This window comes from Hippopotamus amphibius, chromosome 10, assembly GCF_030028045.1.
Source record: "Hippopotamus amphibius kiboko isolate mHipAmp2 chromosome 10, mHipAmp2.hap2, whole genome shotgun sequence".
Lineage (NCBI taxonomy): Eukaryota > Metazoa > Chordata > Mammalia > Artiodactyla > Hippopotamidae > Hippopotamus > Hippopotamus amphibius.
Genome location: NC_080195.1, coordinates 12,464,660 through 12,482,391, shown reverse-complemented (window position 1 = coordinate 12,482,391; position 17,732 = coordinate 12,464,660). Strand labels below are relative to the sequence as shown.

Sequence of the window (17,732 nt, the reverse complement as noted above, 5' to 3'; positions counted from 1 at the left end):
TTTAATTTTATCACTTTACATGTGAAACTGTTGGGTCAAAAAACTGACTCCACAGCTTTGGGTAAAAATCATTTTGTTTGGCTCTCTGGGCTTTAAATTGAAAGCATCATTTGTGGAATGCCTGGGTTTTTGTGATGAAATGAAGATTTTTCCTTTAGGATATTTTGGGTCTACAAATTTTCAAAATTATATTTTATGATTTCTCCTTTTTTCTGATTAAAAATAAAGTGTGGCTGTTCGGTGGGGGGAGGTGCTGGCACAAAGAGGGAACAACAGCAAACAAACAAGCAAACAAAAGAAGCCACTTTGATTAAGCATAGTCAGCGAGCTTGGTGAAGCGAGTTTCATCCCAGTGCCAAATGACGATCACTAAAACTGCAGCAATTTTTGATGCACTTGCCAATGTTTGTGTTATTTTTACTTTAAAGATGTAACAGATTGCTCCAAAATAAATAATTTAAGCCTCATGTTTCAAAAGAGTCCAAGTGCTGCGTCTTTCACTTCTGTACCCAACAGAAGCAGCCTTCGTCTCTATGTGACACTCCATTGGGAGGGTTGTTTTCTTGCTTTGTTTTTCAAAGTAGAATCTATTTTTCACCATCCTGTTCCAAACGTCATAGGTTCTATCATTGTTTGATGCTCAAGCAATAATTCCTCTTATCCAGGAAAAAAGGGAACAAACTCCATAGCATCTAGATTCGTGATCTGGTGGGAGGAGGGTTTGGAAAGGGTGCAGAGAGAGCGCTGTTTTGAGAACATAACTCACGTCCCTTGGGAGTCTACACTGTCCACTCTGATTCTTCTTTAGACGTCAAGCCATGAACAATGGGTCAGATTTTATACCTCATGCCCCCAGTTTAACTTAAAATAGCTTCAGATGTGGCAAATTAATTTCACTCAAAATGTCCCCATCCTCAATCAATATTGGGCTTCTTACTGGATGGTTTGTCTTTGTGATACAATCCAAGGGAGAAGAAACATCTATGATTTTTTTTAAAGATCAAAAGCAAATATTTATGCTGTTCTGTGCTCCCTAAAGGAGCCTGAATGGTTTTTAAATTCAGAAAATAAAGGTGAAATGTAAAAATACCAGAACAATAAACCGACAGCCTTGTGTTTTCATTAACGTAGGTCGCCATTGCGAGGTCCATCAGATGATTGGGAACTACATGTGGGACCCCTCCACCAACAAGTCATTTGACATAGGTGTCAACAGAGACAGCCTCATGCCTCTCTGGTGGAATGGATCAGAACCTCTGTGGATCACTCTGACCAAGGCCAAAAGGAAGGTCTACATGTACTACTGGCCAGGTGAGTGTGTTGACCTCCAGGCCTGTCCAACCTTCCAAATCTCAAAGCACCATGGAGTCTCTGAGGACAAAGTGTGTAGAGGTGTTTGAAGACCAAGCCAGGGTTTAGAAAACGGGGTCTTTGTTCAAGGAATGTCTTATGGACGTGTTTCTTTACATTTTGGTTCAAACTCTCTAACGTCAGACCAGACACGATGCCATTTCCTAATTCCCTCAGTTCAGCAATATTTCTGCAGTATATCATGCGTTCTCATGAGCAGAATTTTGGATACACCGGAGAAATAAATTATAGGTGCTTATTTGCCTTACAAAAGAATTTGGAGTACCATTTCTATAGATTTTGAGCTCCCCTACAATATTGAAAAGAGGATTCAAAGCTCTTACATCTTTTTGGTTGTGCATTAAATGAAGTCCGTTTATATTAATATTCCTCCTGTACATCCTAGATCAATGAGAAGCTAAAGTAGTTAACTTACTCCAATGAGGGAGCTAAGCAGGCATGCAGAGTGCCCTGGCCACTGTGAGGAGGCTTCAGCCAAACTCTTTCATTAGGGATGACAGGATTCAGCTCACCATTGACTTCCCACGGGTGGGATGCATTCCTAGTAAGTGGCCAATATGACTTTTCCATGCACACGGCTGTAGACACGTTTTTCCTAATTCTTCACGGTGTAATACTGACATTGTTATTATGGAAGAAGAGATCGGGAAGCCTAGAAGAAATGAAGGGATAAGTGGGGAGAACCAGCTGGAGGGATCTTGCTGGCCTGGGCTGGAGGCAGGGGAGCTGATGGAACTGTGCGAGCGTGGCGGGTTCTGGGAGGCTGGGGAGCGTGGAGAGAAGGATGAGTAAGCTCGAGCTGATGAGTCACAGGTGGCGCACACCGAGCACATGGGCCTGGAGCAGGAATTTGGAGGAAGCTGGTTGGAGGTGGTGATGTGGAGAGCTGCTCAGGGTGCTCAGGGCGGTGCCAGCATGGAGCATGGACAGATGGAGAGCAGGGAAAGCAGATCCACAGCCGTGCTGTGGCGAGCGCCCTGAAAGCTGCCACAGAGCAGAGACCGGCATCCACAGGTGAGCCCAGGGCAGTCAGGGTGGCTGCGTTATTTCCGAACCTGGCAGAAGAACAAACAGACAGGCTGGTCATGCTGGCAGATGCAGTGTTGGGGGAATGCTAGAGTTGCTTCAGAAGACACCTGGGGTTCGGTCCATAGTGGCTACCTCGGCTGACGTGAGAATAAGCTTTTGAGCACGGGAAGGGTTGAAGAGGACTCTGCCTTAAATGGAGGCTCAACTTTTCACGGAGTTGGACGTAAGATAGGAAAAAAAGTCGGAGCATCAGCCGAGCTAATCAGAATCGCCGGAGGAGCCAAGCTCGTGTTCAGCCCAACGGAATGACGTCCAGAGCCATAACATGTTGTTGCACGTTGAGGTCATTCTCAGAAGTCATCACCAGCAAGCACAAGGGCCCATGTGCATGAGCCTAGGAGGGGCAGGGAACGCACAAGCCATCCTGGGGACCACCTCAGAATGAGCCTGAGGACCATCGGGATGAACACTGCCCCGATGCCGTAAGGGCCATCTTCCATGGCACCTGGTTCATCTAACTCTCTGTGTCTTGGAACTTGAGCTCTTCCTGTTCTGAAGAGTACCTGCCCCGGCATCTCCTCCCAGCTCCCCACCTGCCTCCTCCACACATGCTCTCCTCAGAGGGCTTTCTGGGTAGCCGTGGGTGCCAGTGCTTGTGGAAAGGTGAGGGAAGTTCCTAAAGGAGACAGTTGCCGTATTTCAGACTTCTGTCTGCTGTGTTACTGAGCAGCACTCTTTATCTCATCCTGGAGAATCTACCTCCTTAATCACAATCAACAATTTGAATTTATCTATCACTGAGTAGCTAAAAAGTCTCAATGCTAATTTGCATGTAAAATATCTTGTCACCGCTCCAAAGCAGCTCCTGAAGAGCAAGAAAAGGCCAGTCGCTTTCTTTGATTCACAGTTCAGCAGCTAATGTGATATGACAAATACGCCTTGAGATCAGTTTATGGTGTTACCTATCAGGAGGGCAGAAGCTAAAAAGATAACCTCCTAGAATTTCCTCAGTGACCTAAAATGAAAATTAGCTAACCATCTGGCTGTGTTGACGTCTTGATAGAAATTGGAGGAGACGTCTCTTGTTTCTTAGACACTGTCCAGTCCTTCTAAACTGGATCCACAAATAGAGGCTCCCTGAGAACCTGCTGCATCTGAAGGCCCTGCCATCCAGCCCAAGCCAGCCTTGCTCTGGCCCCTCCATTCTCATTGATTGACACCTGAGGGATTAATGGTCACTGCTGTCCTTTCTCCCTCCCCCTTGGTCCCCTCCACCTTGGTCCCCTCTGGCCACAGCTCATAGCCCAGCGAGCATTCATTTGTCTCTGCGAGACTAAGTGAAGTGCAGTGGCGTTTCTTCTAAACATGACTTGGTTTTATTTTCCTTCTCAAATCCTCCTCTTCCTTCTCCACTCCCCACCGGACGTTGCACAGACCTCTTGATGAGGTCTGGAAAATCTTTATTGCTCCAGTGAGCTGTGTTATGACACTTTGAGTCTCGCCATTAAGTCAATATTTAGAAGTGCAATTTAGAAATGGCAGTAGTTCAAGTCTTCCTGTCAGGTAGATAAAGCAGCAGACTGAAAAATTGATCACTGGTGAAGAGTTCCAAAGACCCCACCTCAAGCCTTGAGAAACTTAATGTCGTAAACAGACCCCTTAGTACCCCCACCCAACGGTGTCATGGAGCTGTGCACGGGCAAACGTGCCTCCGGAAATGACCCCAGGCCCTAAGTCAGATATTTGGGGGAAAGGCTCCCCAACATCATCCAAAACCAGCATCACCAGGACTTAGGAGTGCCCTGCAGAGGATGAGAGCTTAGTGGGCAGCATTCACTAGCTGTATTCCCCTATTCTGTCCCTCTGGTTTGAGGTCAAAGACGTTTCATTGGGGGTGGCCGGGAAGAAGAAGCACCAATATTCACTTCATATGGAGAGCAGCCCAAAGAGAAGGATGCCTTGGGGGAGAAGGTAAAGTGGGGGGGGGATACAAGAGGATAAGTAATGAGAAGATATTGCTTGGAAATAGAGTGTGAACTCCTTGGACAATCGGTGCTCCCTTAGACAGTGGCAGCAGTTTTTAAGTGCATTCTTATGGCTATCATGAAATACAAAAAAATGGAACAAAACACAGCAGCCTTTTAGGAGCCTGTAGTTAAAAAACTCTTTGGAGCAAGTGTCTGAAGACTCTACGTTCTCCATCTTTAGTCATGATTTTGCAGTTTTAACTTGGTACGGCCAAGCAGTCAGGAGGAACTGGAGGCAGCCATTCATATGGCCCCGGGATGGTGTTGGGTGTGGGTCTGGGCTCTTCTGCGGGCCTCTTCCTGTCCTGCGCAGGTGTTGAGACAAATAAGACAGCTTTTATGTGGGGAAAGACACCATTTCCAGCTGGCTTCTCCTCCCCCGCCTCCCAAAGGTGGGCCAGGTGGGGAGTTAACAGGTGGTTATCTGACTCAGCTTCCGTCAAGTTTTGGTTGTTACAATCACGGTGATTTCATCTGAATATGTGAGGAGGACGTACTGACTACTGATCAGGGGCTGTGGAAGGTTCACAGCCTTCCCTTCCCTGCTGTGCCAGGTCCCTGACGTCCTTCCATTGGGCTGAACTTAGGTGAATGCACTCAGGCTCAGGGAGGTCAGGAACCCAGCATCGATCACGCAAATGTGTGAGTTAATGTTATGGCCAAGTTCTTGGACTCTAACATCTGGATAAAAACTGAATTTCTTTTTCAGACAAATATTTAACATTCAAATACAGGGGGTCCAGATTTTCAGTAAATTTTCCCGCAGCACCACCAATTTGGCATTACGCTTTAAGATGTGTGTAATTTTAGGACCAGAATAGGCTTTAGTCAATATGTAGTTTGCTGGTTCCTACACTTATCAATCAAGACCTCTTTAGGAAACTGATCAAAACTATGGATTTTTTTTTTTTTTGCCAAAAAAACAAACGCCTACATACTACACTCACAATTTTTTGCTCGTGTAATACGAGAGACTACAGTGGCGAGGACTGCCAGATGGTCTTTGACATGGCAACACATACATATCTGTCCTATCTAGTCGATTTGATTTTTTTCAATGTTAGGGAAACATGTCTTAAAAACTCACCAAAGTATCGATAAAACCCAGGATCCTCTGGTTAATGTTGTCTGCCAAGACTAAGTGTGGGTCAGAATTCTCTAAGACTCTCTGGGTCGAATTTACCTTGGGTCCTTACCTCTGCTTGTTGGTAACTTGGTCTGCATCACTGCTGTTGTCTGTCTGCGTCAGCAAGAAAAAGATTACAAATTCGCATTTCAAGTTGGAGGTTGTCTCAGAGAAGTGATCTATCTTCAAAAGCATCCTACAGGATTTCTAGGCGTCAGCCATTTCTGCTGCAGAGAAGCCGAGGAGGTGCTGCCTCTCTGGACTGCTGCCGGCAGAGGCAACTCCCCCAGCACTCAAAAGTCTTCCGAGCTGTCCAGCCACATCCAGTCTCCTTTTGCAGGACGGTGTCTTGGCCAAAAGAGCCCCTAGTTTCTCAGCAGCATCCGTTGTGGTAATTAGGAAGCCTTAAAGAGAAATCCAGGGGCAAACTTCCATTCTTCACAAATCATGGCAAATCTGTTTCGTCATAAAACATCTCCAAAGGGTGTGACTCAAGACCCCGTAATAAGCTCTCAGGAGACAACTGTGAGCAAAACCAGATCCAGGCTCTCCCCGCTCCGTCTCCCTCCCCCAGAGCACCTACCACCCATCCAGTCGAGGAGACAGATGATAATCTAATACTTGTCCATATAAATGAAAAGTCCACTTGTTTAAAGTATAATAATGAAAAGTATGTTGCATGATGACTTCATCGAATAGGGGATCTGGTTTCACCCAAGAGGGTGATGTGAGTTGACACCTGAGGGGATGGGTAGGATGGGGGAGCTGGTGGGAAGGAGCACCCACACTGAGCGAACGGCATGTGCGTTAAGGGATGGGTGTGGCGTGGCCGGGGTGGAGAGAAGCTGCGGCCGGGCCGGGCTCCAGGGGACCACTGAAGAATTTATTCTTATCCTGAGAGGAGTAAGAAGTCACTGGGAGGTTTTAAGGAAGAAGGTGACAGTAGCATCTGAGGCAGAGGAAAGGAGCACGTGCTAAGGTTCAAAGATGAGCAGGCAAAGGCATGTCATGTTCCTGGTACAAAGAATAGGACAAGGTTGCAGCCGCGCGACTAAGGCAGGAGCGAAGAGATCGGACACTGGAAATGGTCGGATCGTAAGAACCAGGGACTTAGACTCTGGTATTAAAGGGACTTGGGTTTAAGGAACAGAGGTGCATTAGTCAGGTCATATCAGTTGCAGAAACAGACAAGCCCCAAAGTCTCAGTGGCTTAACCCAAGGGAAGTTTATTTTTTGTGACGGAAAGTCTGAAAAGGGTAATTGTGATGAGCAGTTGACTCTCTGAATAGTGACACAGACCCTGGTGGGGACCGGAACGTGCCGCCCAGATTCACACCTTGCAGCCCTAGTCCCCCACGTGGTGCTGTTTGGAGGTGGGGCCTCTGGGGAGTCATTAGGTTTGGATGAGGTCATGATCCTCTTAGCTCTCTCTGGGTCTTCCTTTCTTGCCTTTTAAGGGACAAACTTACTTTTTAAGTCTCTGTCCTGGTTTCTCCCTCCTTAGGAGTGGTTCTTCACCCCGGATACGGTAAGAATCCCCTGAGGTCATTACGAAATATCAGAGCCCAGGCTGCACCCGCAGAGGTTCCGCCGTTGTTGCTGTGGGGTGAGGGGCTGAGAACTACAGTGAAAGACCCTGTGCGGCGGGCCTGGTGCACAGACCTAGTGTGCCCGCTCTGGGTCCCCACAGCCCCGGCTTGGCCTCCAGCCCGGCACTCCTTCCTCAGCCTGTTACACTGTCCCCAGAACCTTCTTCCCATCTTTCTCTCCCCCCACCGCCCCAGTCCCCAGGGTCACTCTGTGTCGTTGGCACTGGTTTATCTGAAACCTGACGTCAACAGGGAAAGGAAAAGAGATGAGTAATTTGAGCATCTGAAGTGAACTCAGCACTTTGCAGACATAATCATACTCAGTCCTCACAACAGTCACGAGAAACGACTGCTGTTACCCCCACTTTACAGATGGGGGCATGGCAGTTCTGAGGACACACAGCCAGGACATAAGCCAGTGGGCTGTCGCCGGGGACTGCCTGAGTCCAAGCCCCACACAGGGTCCCTCCCCGAGCTTGGCCAGGGACCTGCGCTTCGGCCGAGGCTGGGGAGGGTCTTCCCACACGCTGTCCCAGGTTTGCCAGTTTAATTTCCCCAGCTCTGCCCAGGGTGAGAGTGGGGGAGATTCAGGGGGGTGGATCCTGACAAAGTGAAGGAAAAAAGCTCAAAGTCAGGACCTCCTGTAGCAACTCAGTCCCCGTAGAGAATGCTGAGGCTTGGCGTTTGGTGGCCGAGGCGAGCCTGCCCCCACTCCCAGGTCTGCTCCACTTGCCTCCTCGGCGCCCAACACCTCCTTGTCAGTGAGCAGGTGGGCTCAGCCGCCTCTGCTGTACTTTTCCCAGCTGGCGGGCTGCTGGCTGTCAGATCCAGCGTCTGTCAGAGGGATTCGTTAGGGTGGGACAGAGAGGTGGCACTTACAGCCCACCAGAGCCCTTCGTGTGCAGAGAGCTCTGTCCGCTCCCGGCCTTTCCCCTCCCATTCTCCCTGCTGTACTGGATGGAGCACTTGTGGAACCTCAGGGGATGTAAAGAAAAGAGCCAGAAAAAGACCATAAAGCAAACAGCTTAGACCAGTTCAGCCACTTCCTTGCTGTGGGACCTGGGGACAGTCACTTAATGTCTCTGTGCTGCATTCTCCTTATCTGTCCCAGAGGAATGATTACATGTACCTCTCAGGCTTGCTGGGCTTGTGCAACGAGATAGGATATGTAGAGTATCTGACCAGAGTATATGGTTAACAGCTGTAACCCCACCTCTGCCCCCAGATGCTGAAAAGGGAGCTTCAGCCTGTGTCCCTTATAGTGAGTCACACAGGGCAGGGTAGGGGGTGGCTCTGGCCAGGTCACTCTTAGCCCAAAATAATGCTGCAAGTTTACATCAGGAATTCAAATGCACACTTGCAGCAAAGGCCGCAGGGTGAAACACAAGCCCTGTTTTAAATCACTACAAGAATTCTGAGACAGGCCATCAGGGCCAGTCAGGGACAGGAAAGGAGGCTCCCAGGAAAGGGGTGGACAGAGGGATCCGGCTACTGGGTCATCAGAGGAGGGAAGGGGACAGAGTCTGGCTTTTTTTTTTTTTTTTTAGCTCTTTATTGGAATATAATTGCTTTATACTCCTGAACCAGTTTTTGAGGTACACCAAAGTGAATCAGCTGTATTTATACATATATCCCCATATCCCCTCCCTCCCGCGATTCCCTCCCACCCTCCCTGTCCTGGCCCTCTAAGGCATCACCCATCATCGAGTTGATCTCCCTTTGTTCTACAGCAACTTCCCACTAGCTATCTATTTTACAGTTGGTAGTGTATCTATGTCTATGCTACTCTCTCACTTCGTCCCATCTTCCCCTTCGCGCCACTCCCCCACCCAACCCCATGTCCTCCAGTCCATTCTCTGCATCTGCATCCTTATTCTTGCCCTGTCACTGGGTTCATCAGTACCATTTTTTTTAGATTCCATATATATGAGTTAGCATACGGTATTTGTTTTTCTCTTTCTGGCTTACTTCGCTCTGTATGACAGTCTCTAGGTCTATCCACCTCATTACATATAGCTCCATTTCATTCCTATTTATTGCTGAGTAATATTCCATTGTATATGTGTGCCATATCTTCTTTATCCATTCATCCATTGATGGGCATTTAGGTTGCTTCCATGTCCTGGCTATGGTAAATAGTGCAGCAATGAACATTATGGTACATGTTTCTTTCTGAATTATGGTTTTCTCTGAGTATATGCCCAGTAGTGGGATTACTGGATCATATGGTAGTTCTATTTGTAGTTTTTTAAGGAACCTCCAAACTGTTTTCCATAGTGGCTGTACCAACTTACATTCCCAGCAACAGTGCAGGAGAGTTCCCTTTTCTCCACACCCTGTCCAACATTTATTGTCTCTAGATGTTTTGATGATGGCCATTCTGACTAGTGTGAGGTGATACCTCATTGTGGCTTTGACTTGCATTTCTCTGATGATGAGTGATGTTGAGAATCTTTTCATGTGTTTGTTGGCCATCTGTATGTCTTCTTTGGAGAAGTGTCTATTTAGGTCTTCTGCCCATTTGTGGATTGGGATATTTGCTTTTTTGGTATTAAGCTGCATGAGCTGCTTGTATATTTTGGAGATTAATCCTTTGTCAGTTGCTTCATTGGCAAGTATTTTCTCTCATTCTCAGAATCTGGCTTTTTGATGTCTCAGGGCTGGGGGGCAGAAGCTGTGCACACATGACCATGTGCAGAGGTGGTGCTGACCGCTGGGAGGTGTAGCCACTGGAGCGGTCCCCGAGCTGTTTGCCCAAGGAGTGCAGAGCATTGACTTTGCCAGGCCACACGCAGCCCTCACTCCTGCTCCCAGCCATTCTTGGACACGGCTCAGAATCCCCTCAGAGGCTGGGGAGACCAGTGTTCCCCCAGATATACAGCGGAAGGAAAAGGGCAGTTTGTGAGACCTGGAGATCACAGGCTCGGATTGGAGGGCGGGGGAAAGAGGAATCCCTGGATGGGCACTGGAGTTCTAGCAAAGCCGCTGGTGAGGCTGAGCCTGGGGTCAAGGGCTTGCCGCATCCTGCATCCCGAGGAGGCCCAGGCTTCTCAGATCCAAATACCAGGAAGCCACCTGCTCTGGGAGGCGGCTCTGGTGGGGAGCACCATGTGTGTGGAAGTCCAGATGCCTTCCCTGGGGGAGCATGGCGTCACTGTAATCATGCAATCATTTGCAAGATTTAGATGACCTTGAAGTGTGTGCCTCAGATCCAGAGATGCTGCTCACTTGTGGCTGATATGAGGGGCACTGGGGGTCCCTCACTCCTCACCTGGGCCCGCTGAGGAGGCTTGTGTCCCTGACCCTGGGAAAGAGACTTTCCCATCTAAAGCTGACTCGCAGAGGCAGAGATCGCATCCCAGCTTTGGCTTCATGATACCTTGCTGAGGTTTCACCACTGCCTTCCTCAAGCAGACACCCAGCCTGGGTTAGGCACACGCTCCTCTGCCCTTGGGTTCCTATCAGTCACCTAGTATGCCCCGTGAGTCATTTTTGGTTGTTTCCAGAATTCGCTTTAATGATGAGTGCTTCTCATCTCATCCATCTGCCCCCGTGGACAAGGCCAATCTGCATGGCATCCTGTGCTCAGGCCAGCCCACCCCCTCTCCCTAGATCAGAGGAGACCTCCCAGCCCCGTGGGCCAGGCTGACCTGGGAAAGGGTCTCTGAGATCACAGGCCATGCTTTCCCCAAGGACTTGTTCCCACAAGCTCCTGTGCCTCAGATGTGTCTTCCTGGAAAAGGTTACATGTTTCTGAGTTAATTGGCTTAGCTGTTTTAATAAGCTCTCTTGAGACATGTATTCAACAGTCATACACCTGCCTCATATCACATAAAATGCAGCTCACAGGGTTATTGTTACAAGATGTGTCAAAGTTGGCAAGCAGAGTGGCACTTGGAAAGCGAGACCTGTGCTCCAGGAAGTTTGGAGAAATGTGATTTTCATGGGCTCAACTTGCTGGTCCTTGGAGCGAGTTGCCAAGGAGCAAGGATGATGCAGGAACGCCGTGGAAAAGTACCAGAGCCAGGAGGCTGGTTGCTAGGTGGCAAGGAGACCTTGGGACAGTCACCTCTCCCAGCTGAGGCCTTTGTTTTCTCAGCGGCAAAATAAAAAGGGTTGATGTAAGGGTGCCATGAAGGGCCATGAAAGCTGCTCGTCGTGCCTGGTTGCGGCATCCGTGGGGGCGTGGCTCACACTGTAGTCATCATAGCTTTGCACACTTATTTCGACAATATTGTGGCCCATGATAGTCAAGTATCGCTAGGACAAAATAGATAATATTAAAATAATTTTCTAGTAGATGGAAGTTAAGTGTTTTGAAGGAAGAAATGACTTAAAAAATTTTTGAGGGGCACAAAGATGCACGGGCTTAGTGGTGGTCCTCTTTGGTTGTCCTTTAAGTTCCGTCTAACTCTGTGTGTTTCGCTCAGGATTTATTCATTAGGTTGCTGAGGTGGGGCTATCCAGCAGGAAGGCAGACTCTAGACAGAGATAAGATGAGGACCTAATTAAGGGCAACTGCCTTCCGAGTTCCTGGGAACGGTGAAGAAACAAGATGGAGTGAAGCCAAAGCCTGCCCTTGAAGTGTTGCTGGAACCCAAATCTTACTGCCAAGTTCCTGGTTGGTCTTTGAAACTGCAAGAGCCAGGCCACTGTCTTTGTTTCCCCACAGACCCCTGCGCAGAGATTCAGGAATCCCTGCTTTCTTCAGGCACGGTGGGCTGACCTGGAGGTCCTCAGTTGACCAGATCTACCCTCCCTGGGAGGCCACGAAAACGGCCTGGAGGCAGCAGCCCAGGAAGCTGAGCAGTGTGCCCGGGCTCACAGACTGAGCCCGTGGTGGATCCGGAAAGGGGCCCACAGACTCCTGGTTAGAGAAATAGCTTGTGGGATCCACCCAGCACAGCTCCTCCAGTCTGCTGATTTCCATCAGATAAAGGCTAAAGAAAACAAAACGAAGCCCCCACACTGATTCTTCCAGGAATAATGAGCCTTGCTCTCTCTAAACCTACCACTTTCACTAATTCCATGTTCCGTTGCATCGCGGCTGTCATCGCTTGGCAGTTTCCTTTGCCAGTCATTTATTTATTCTGGGTTTTAAGATTAGAGGTCTGGTGACTGTTCTTGCCTTCTGACATTTCACCTGGGAGAGACCACTCAGGACAAAGAGCGCAGAAGGATTGCACTTGCTTCAGTTTCTGTGCACTTGGGTACTGGTCTCTCCCTTCTCAGGGCCACATGAAGGTATGTAGCTTCTATCCAAATTGTGTCTGTAGGACTTGCATTTAGGGCATCTCTGCTGGGCTGAGACACAATCCTCTCACTCCATCGTTTGGCTCTCTGCTTATCTGAAGAGACAGTAAGCGATAATTCTCCATTTGCTCTACAGTGAAGTTTTCCCTCTCTCTGCTCAGCTTATAGAGCTTCAGCTGGGGGACAACCCTGAGAATAAATGACAACTATCGGTCATATCTTACCTCCAATTCCCCACACCATTCTATGCCCTGCTGCTTTCTGAACTTTAAAGTTCCCTTAGAGTAGCAGTACTACTGCCTAGTTTCCTGGTTCAGGGGTCTTCAAACTGTGAGGATTTCCAAGAGCAAGATTAATTTTTAAGGGAATTTGTTTTAAGATCATCAACTTTCATATATATTGCAGAAATTGTCCTGATTAAAAACATGTCCTTTTCCTACTTTATGTAAGAAAGGAGTATCCCTCGGCGATCAAGAACCTTACTAAGGTGAATCGCCCCAGTACATAAAAGCCTCCAGGGCCAAAGGAACAGTTCACAATATTGGTGTAGGTGTATAGAAAAAAATGCATCTAGTGACAAAATAACAAAACTTAAAGTCAAGTAGTTTCCAACACTCTCTTTTAAATTATTTAAGAAAAACTTAATTGAGTTGTCAGATGAAACACTATTTAAAAATTTATGATGATAGATCAGTATGTGAATGTTGGCATTCAAAGAAGCAGTTCAAAGAATTAAATGACAAACTACTTCTATTTCCATCTACTTATTTATGTAAACAACTTTCTTAGCACTTAGATGTAACAAATGGGAATAGAATGGATTCTGAACTTGTCTCATTCTAGAGATCAATCATATTCATCCATGAATATACAAACTGACTTTTAAAAGCATCCTATTCCTTTCATTATGAGATATATTTCCAATAAAATGTAACTTTTTATTTTAAAAAATCATTTATTGAAATTTGGGGTTCCACTTGGTACAATGACAGGCAAAGCTACTTTGAAATAACTCTTCTCTCCAGCAACAACTGAAAACACTGCTGGACTCTGTGTGTGTGTGTGTGTGTGTGTGTGTGGTGAATCAGAGACAGACCAAGACCTAGAGAACAAGGTGTATCTGGCAATCGGCACCATGTTTCCCCTCCATTTAAACACTGATCTCAGAAGTAGCAGTTGAAAGATTAAGAAACTGAACTGAGGTTTTGACAGAATCACAGGATGGGGGAAATGACAAAAATTGGAGTTCATGGGCCACCAAGCAGAAGAGAGTCTAGTAAATATCCTAGACTTTCTGTTGGGACAGTAATGGACAACACCTTTGGAGTAAGAATGAGCTGAAAACAGATGAGGGGTGAAACCCTCTGGAGGACTGAAGCCTTCATAAAGCCCAAGCTGAGCTCTGAATCATCTTAATCCCTGACTAAATCTACTCTGGGTTAGGATGATCTGCCTGTAGCCTAGGTGCCCTTCATAAACAAAGCCTATGGTTTCTAGAAAAAGATGATAACATGTGGAGTGTCAAATAATATCTACAATTTTTCACATACAACATGCAGCATTTGGTTATAAAAAAAAAAATAACCAGAATATGGGAAAACAAGTCCTGACTGGAAACTCAGGAGAAATAAACAGACAAATCTTGACTGAAAAATCAGGAGAAAAACAATAGACAATAGACTCAAACCCACAGTTCCAAATACTGACCATGACTTACAGAGAGCTACGATAAAAGAACTAAATGACAAAATGGAGACTTGCACTAGTAAAACTAGAATCTTTCTTTAAAAAGTGAATTCTATAACTGAAGACAGTTCTCCAGCTTAAATAGACATAAAGATGAAAAAGGCAGAAAAGAATGTTCGAGACATTATGGGACATAGTGAAAAGGCCACAGAAGAAGGATTAGAGAGAGAGGATGAGACACAAGTAATATTTGAGAGATGATGTTTGAGAACTTTCCAAAAGAGACAAGAAATATCAAGTCATAGACTCAAGAAGTTCTGTGAAACCCAGGAAAGAACATCATGAATTTCAGAACTGCTGATACCACAGAAAGGAGAAAATTGTAAACGCAGCAACAGAAAATTGTTCAAAGAAGCAGTGATAAGACTGACAGCTGACTTTCCAACAGAAATACTGGAGTCCAGAAAGACAATAGAATGATATCCCCAAATGATAAAAGAAAAATAATGATCAATTCTATATCCAGTAAAAATATCCCTCAAAAATTAAGGCAAGGGACTTCCCTGGTGGTCCAGTGATTAAGACTCCTTGTTCCCAATGCAGGGGGCTTGGGTTTGATTCCGGGCCAGGGAACTAGGTCCTGTATGCTGCAACTAAGACCCAGCACAGCCAAATAAAAAAATATTTTTTTTAAATGAAGGCAAAAATAATGACTTTTTCTAGAGACAGAAAACATAGAATTTACTGCCAGCAGATTTAGAGTTGAGGAAATGCTAAATTCTTTAGGTGGAAGGAAAATGGTCACAGATGGAAGCACAGAGATGGAGGAAGGAATGAAAAGCCACAGAAAGGGTAAAGTATAGGAAAAATAAATTAATAATAATAATAGTAATAATAATTTTTAGATTGAAAACCCATAAGGAATTAAAATACATGACAACAGAAGCACAGAAGGTAGGAGAAATGTAAAATTTAGAGTTAAAAGTGTTCAAATGTCTTTGCATTGTCTGAGAAGTTGTGGGAGTGCAAATTTATATTAGATTTCAATTGACCAATATTTCAGTTTTTAAAAATCATCTCTAGGGCACTATGCCAGAAAGAGATTAATTAAAATACACAAAAGCAAGCTAATAGAGGAGAGGAAAAGGTACAATAATAATCATACATACATACTCCAAAAGGAATTAAGAAAGGAGGGAAAAACTATCAAATGTGTAATGAATACAAGACATGTATTTAAGTGGCTGATTTAAACACAAAAATTTCCTTAAGTACATTACATGTAAAAGTTTATTTTTTTTTTACTAATATTTCATTAAGTACTCCAATTAATCTGAATGAGTCTATTTATATGAAGTTCAAAAGTTGGTAAAACTAATCTGCAGTGTTAGAATAGTGTTTACACTTGGAAGAAGAGTGACTAAAAGGGGGCATGAAAAGGTGCCTGTATGTGAAGGTCATGTTGTGTTTCCTGATCTGGGTGTACAGCTGCACTGATTTTGTGGGAATTTGTTGAACAGTACACTTACCATTTATTCACTTTGTATGTGTCTATGTTAAGCTTTAATAGAAAGTTACGTTAAAAACAACTATCATCAGACTGGATAAAAGCAAAAACCAATATATGCTGCTTACAAAAGACTTACATTAAATGTGAGTATGCAGAAAAGTTTAAAGTAATAGCATTTTTAAAAGACATAGCATACAAACACTCACCAAAGGAGGGCTGGTGTGGCTATAACATCAGTCAGTGCAGACTCTAAGCTTGGACTATTTTTAAGATAAAGAAGGACAGTTCTCATTGATATAAAGTGCAGTCTACCAAGAAGTTGTAATAATTCTGAATTTTTATGCTCCTAAATATACAATCTTAAAATAAGTAAAGCAAACATTGATAAAACTAAAAGGAGAAATGCAAATTCACAATAACAGTAGGTTTTAAGACATCTTTATCAGTAACTGTTAAAGATAAGAAAATAAAAAGGATAGAAGGATACAAAAAATTTATGCAACATAATTAACATATTTACCTAATTGATATTACTAGAACGCTGTACACAACTACTGCTAAATACACATTATTCTCAAGTACACATGCAACATTTGTCAAAAATGACCATAGGTTAGCTGTAAAGCATTTCTCAGCAAATTGGAACTGTATAAAATCATACAAAATGTGTTCTCTGACTGCAATGCAATTAAAGTATAGTCAATAATAGAAAGAAAATTTTAAATCCTATATATTTGTAAAATAACCAGAGACTTCTAAATAACTCATGATTCAAAGAGGAAGTAACTATGGAAATTTGGCAAATATCTTGAACTGAGGGATAGTGAAAATACTACATATAATGCAGTAGGATTGTAGGATGCAAGTAAAGTCATTCTTAAATGGAAATTAATAGTTGTACATCCAAGTGCTGACAGGGTGGAGTAACAAAGTCTCATATAGTGCTGGGAGGAGCAAACCAATATAACAACTGTGAAAAGCTCTTTGGCATATTATCTAACAAAGGTGAACATATGCATACCACAAATCTAACAATTCTACTCCTATGCATATTACAACAGAAGTGCATACCTAAGTTGCATCAGAGAACATGTACAAGAATGTTCATATCAGCATTATTCATAATTTTTAAAAACTGGATATTCATACAATAAAATTTTTGTGTCCTAATGGGTATATTAGAAGGAAGTTGGAAATAATCACTAAAAAATATGTTTTTGGTTTCTTATTACAAAAACAACCCCAGATTTCTTTTAGGAAAGTTAATTCAATTCAATAAGCAATAATAAGAGTATAAAAGTCAACTATGATCCTTCTGTGTCAGTTAGGAACTATCTACTATATGTTTTAGAAAACCTAGCCAACTGAATAGAGATGCAGACATAGAGAATGGACTTGAGGACGTGGGTGGAGGAAGGAGAGGCTGGGACCAAGTGGGGGAGAAGCACTGACAGATATACACTACCAAATGTAAAATAGATGGCTAGTGGGAAGCTGCTGCAGTGCACGGGGAGGAAAAGAGGTAGTGCTAGCAGCTCATGTTTATCTTTCATATGGAAGCAAAGCCTCCCACTCTAAGCATCTCCGTAGATCTCAATGCCAGTAGTGGGTCACATGACCATTCCTAGTCACAAGGGACCCTGAGCAGGTGAGAAAGCTTTCCTCTTTCTATAGTAAGCGATGGAAAGGGAGAAAGAAGTTCAGAATGGCTTCAGTTTAGCCAAAAAAATGTTTACCAAATCAGCCACCCAAATTTTACCCTTTCTTATATATTTTGTTATATTCACTTCCACTCTTTCTTAGACATAAATATGCTTTAAATATTTACAAAAATGAGATCATCCTTCACAAATTATTTACTAGCCTTTTTTTCACTTAAAGTAGTATGCCAGTAAACACAAATGACAAAAATTTTAATGCCTGCATGGTATTTCGTTATTTGAATGTGACATAATTTAACCATACCTCTATTACCAAATGTTTAAGTTGCTTCTTATTTTTATATTCTAAATAATATTGTAATAAAGGTGTCTGTATATACAGTTTTATTTTCTTAGAATATGCTCTCTGAAGCTGTTTGAAGGCAAAGCACGTATGCAATAAAAATTGTATAAATATTGCCTAACATTTGCCACTATGGA

At 44.4% G+C, this 17,732-nt stretch overlaps 1 protein-coding gene across 1 annotated transcript in view; it reads left to right on the top strand.

Annotated features, from left to right (window-relative positions):
- Positions 1-17,732, top strand: part of ENPP6 (ectonucleotide pyrophosphatase/phosphodiesterase 6) — a 102,790-nt gene that overhangs the window by 53,402 nt on the left and 31,656 nt on the right. The window contains exon 2 of the mRNA XM_057697417.1: positions 1,132-1,311. Within this exon, the coding sequence (XP_057553400.1) occupies positions 1,132-1,311 (180 nt within the window). The remainder of the gene's footprint in view (positions 1-1,131; positions 1,312-17,732) is intronic.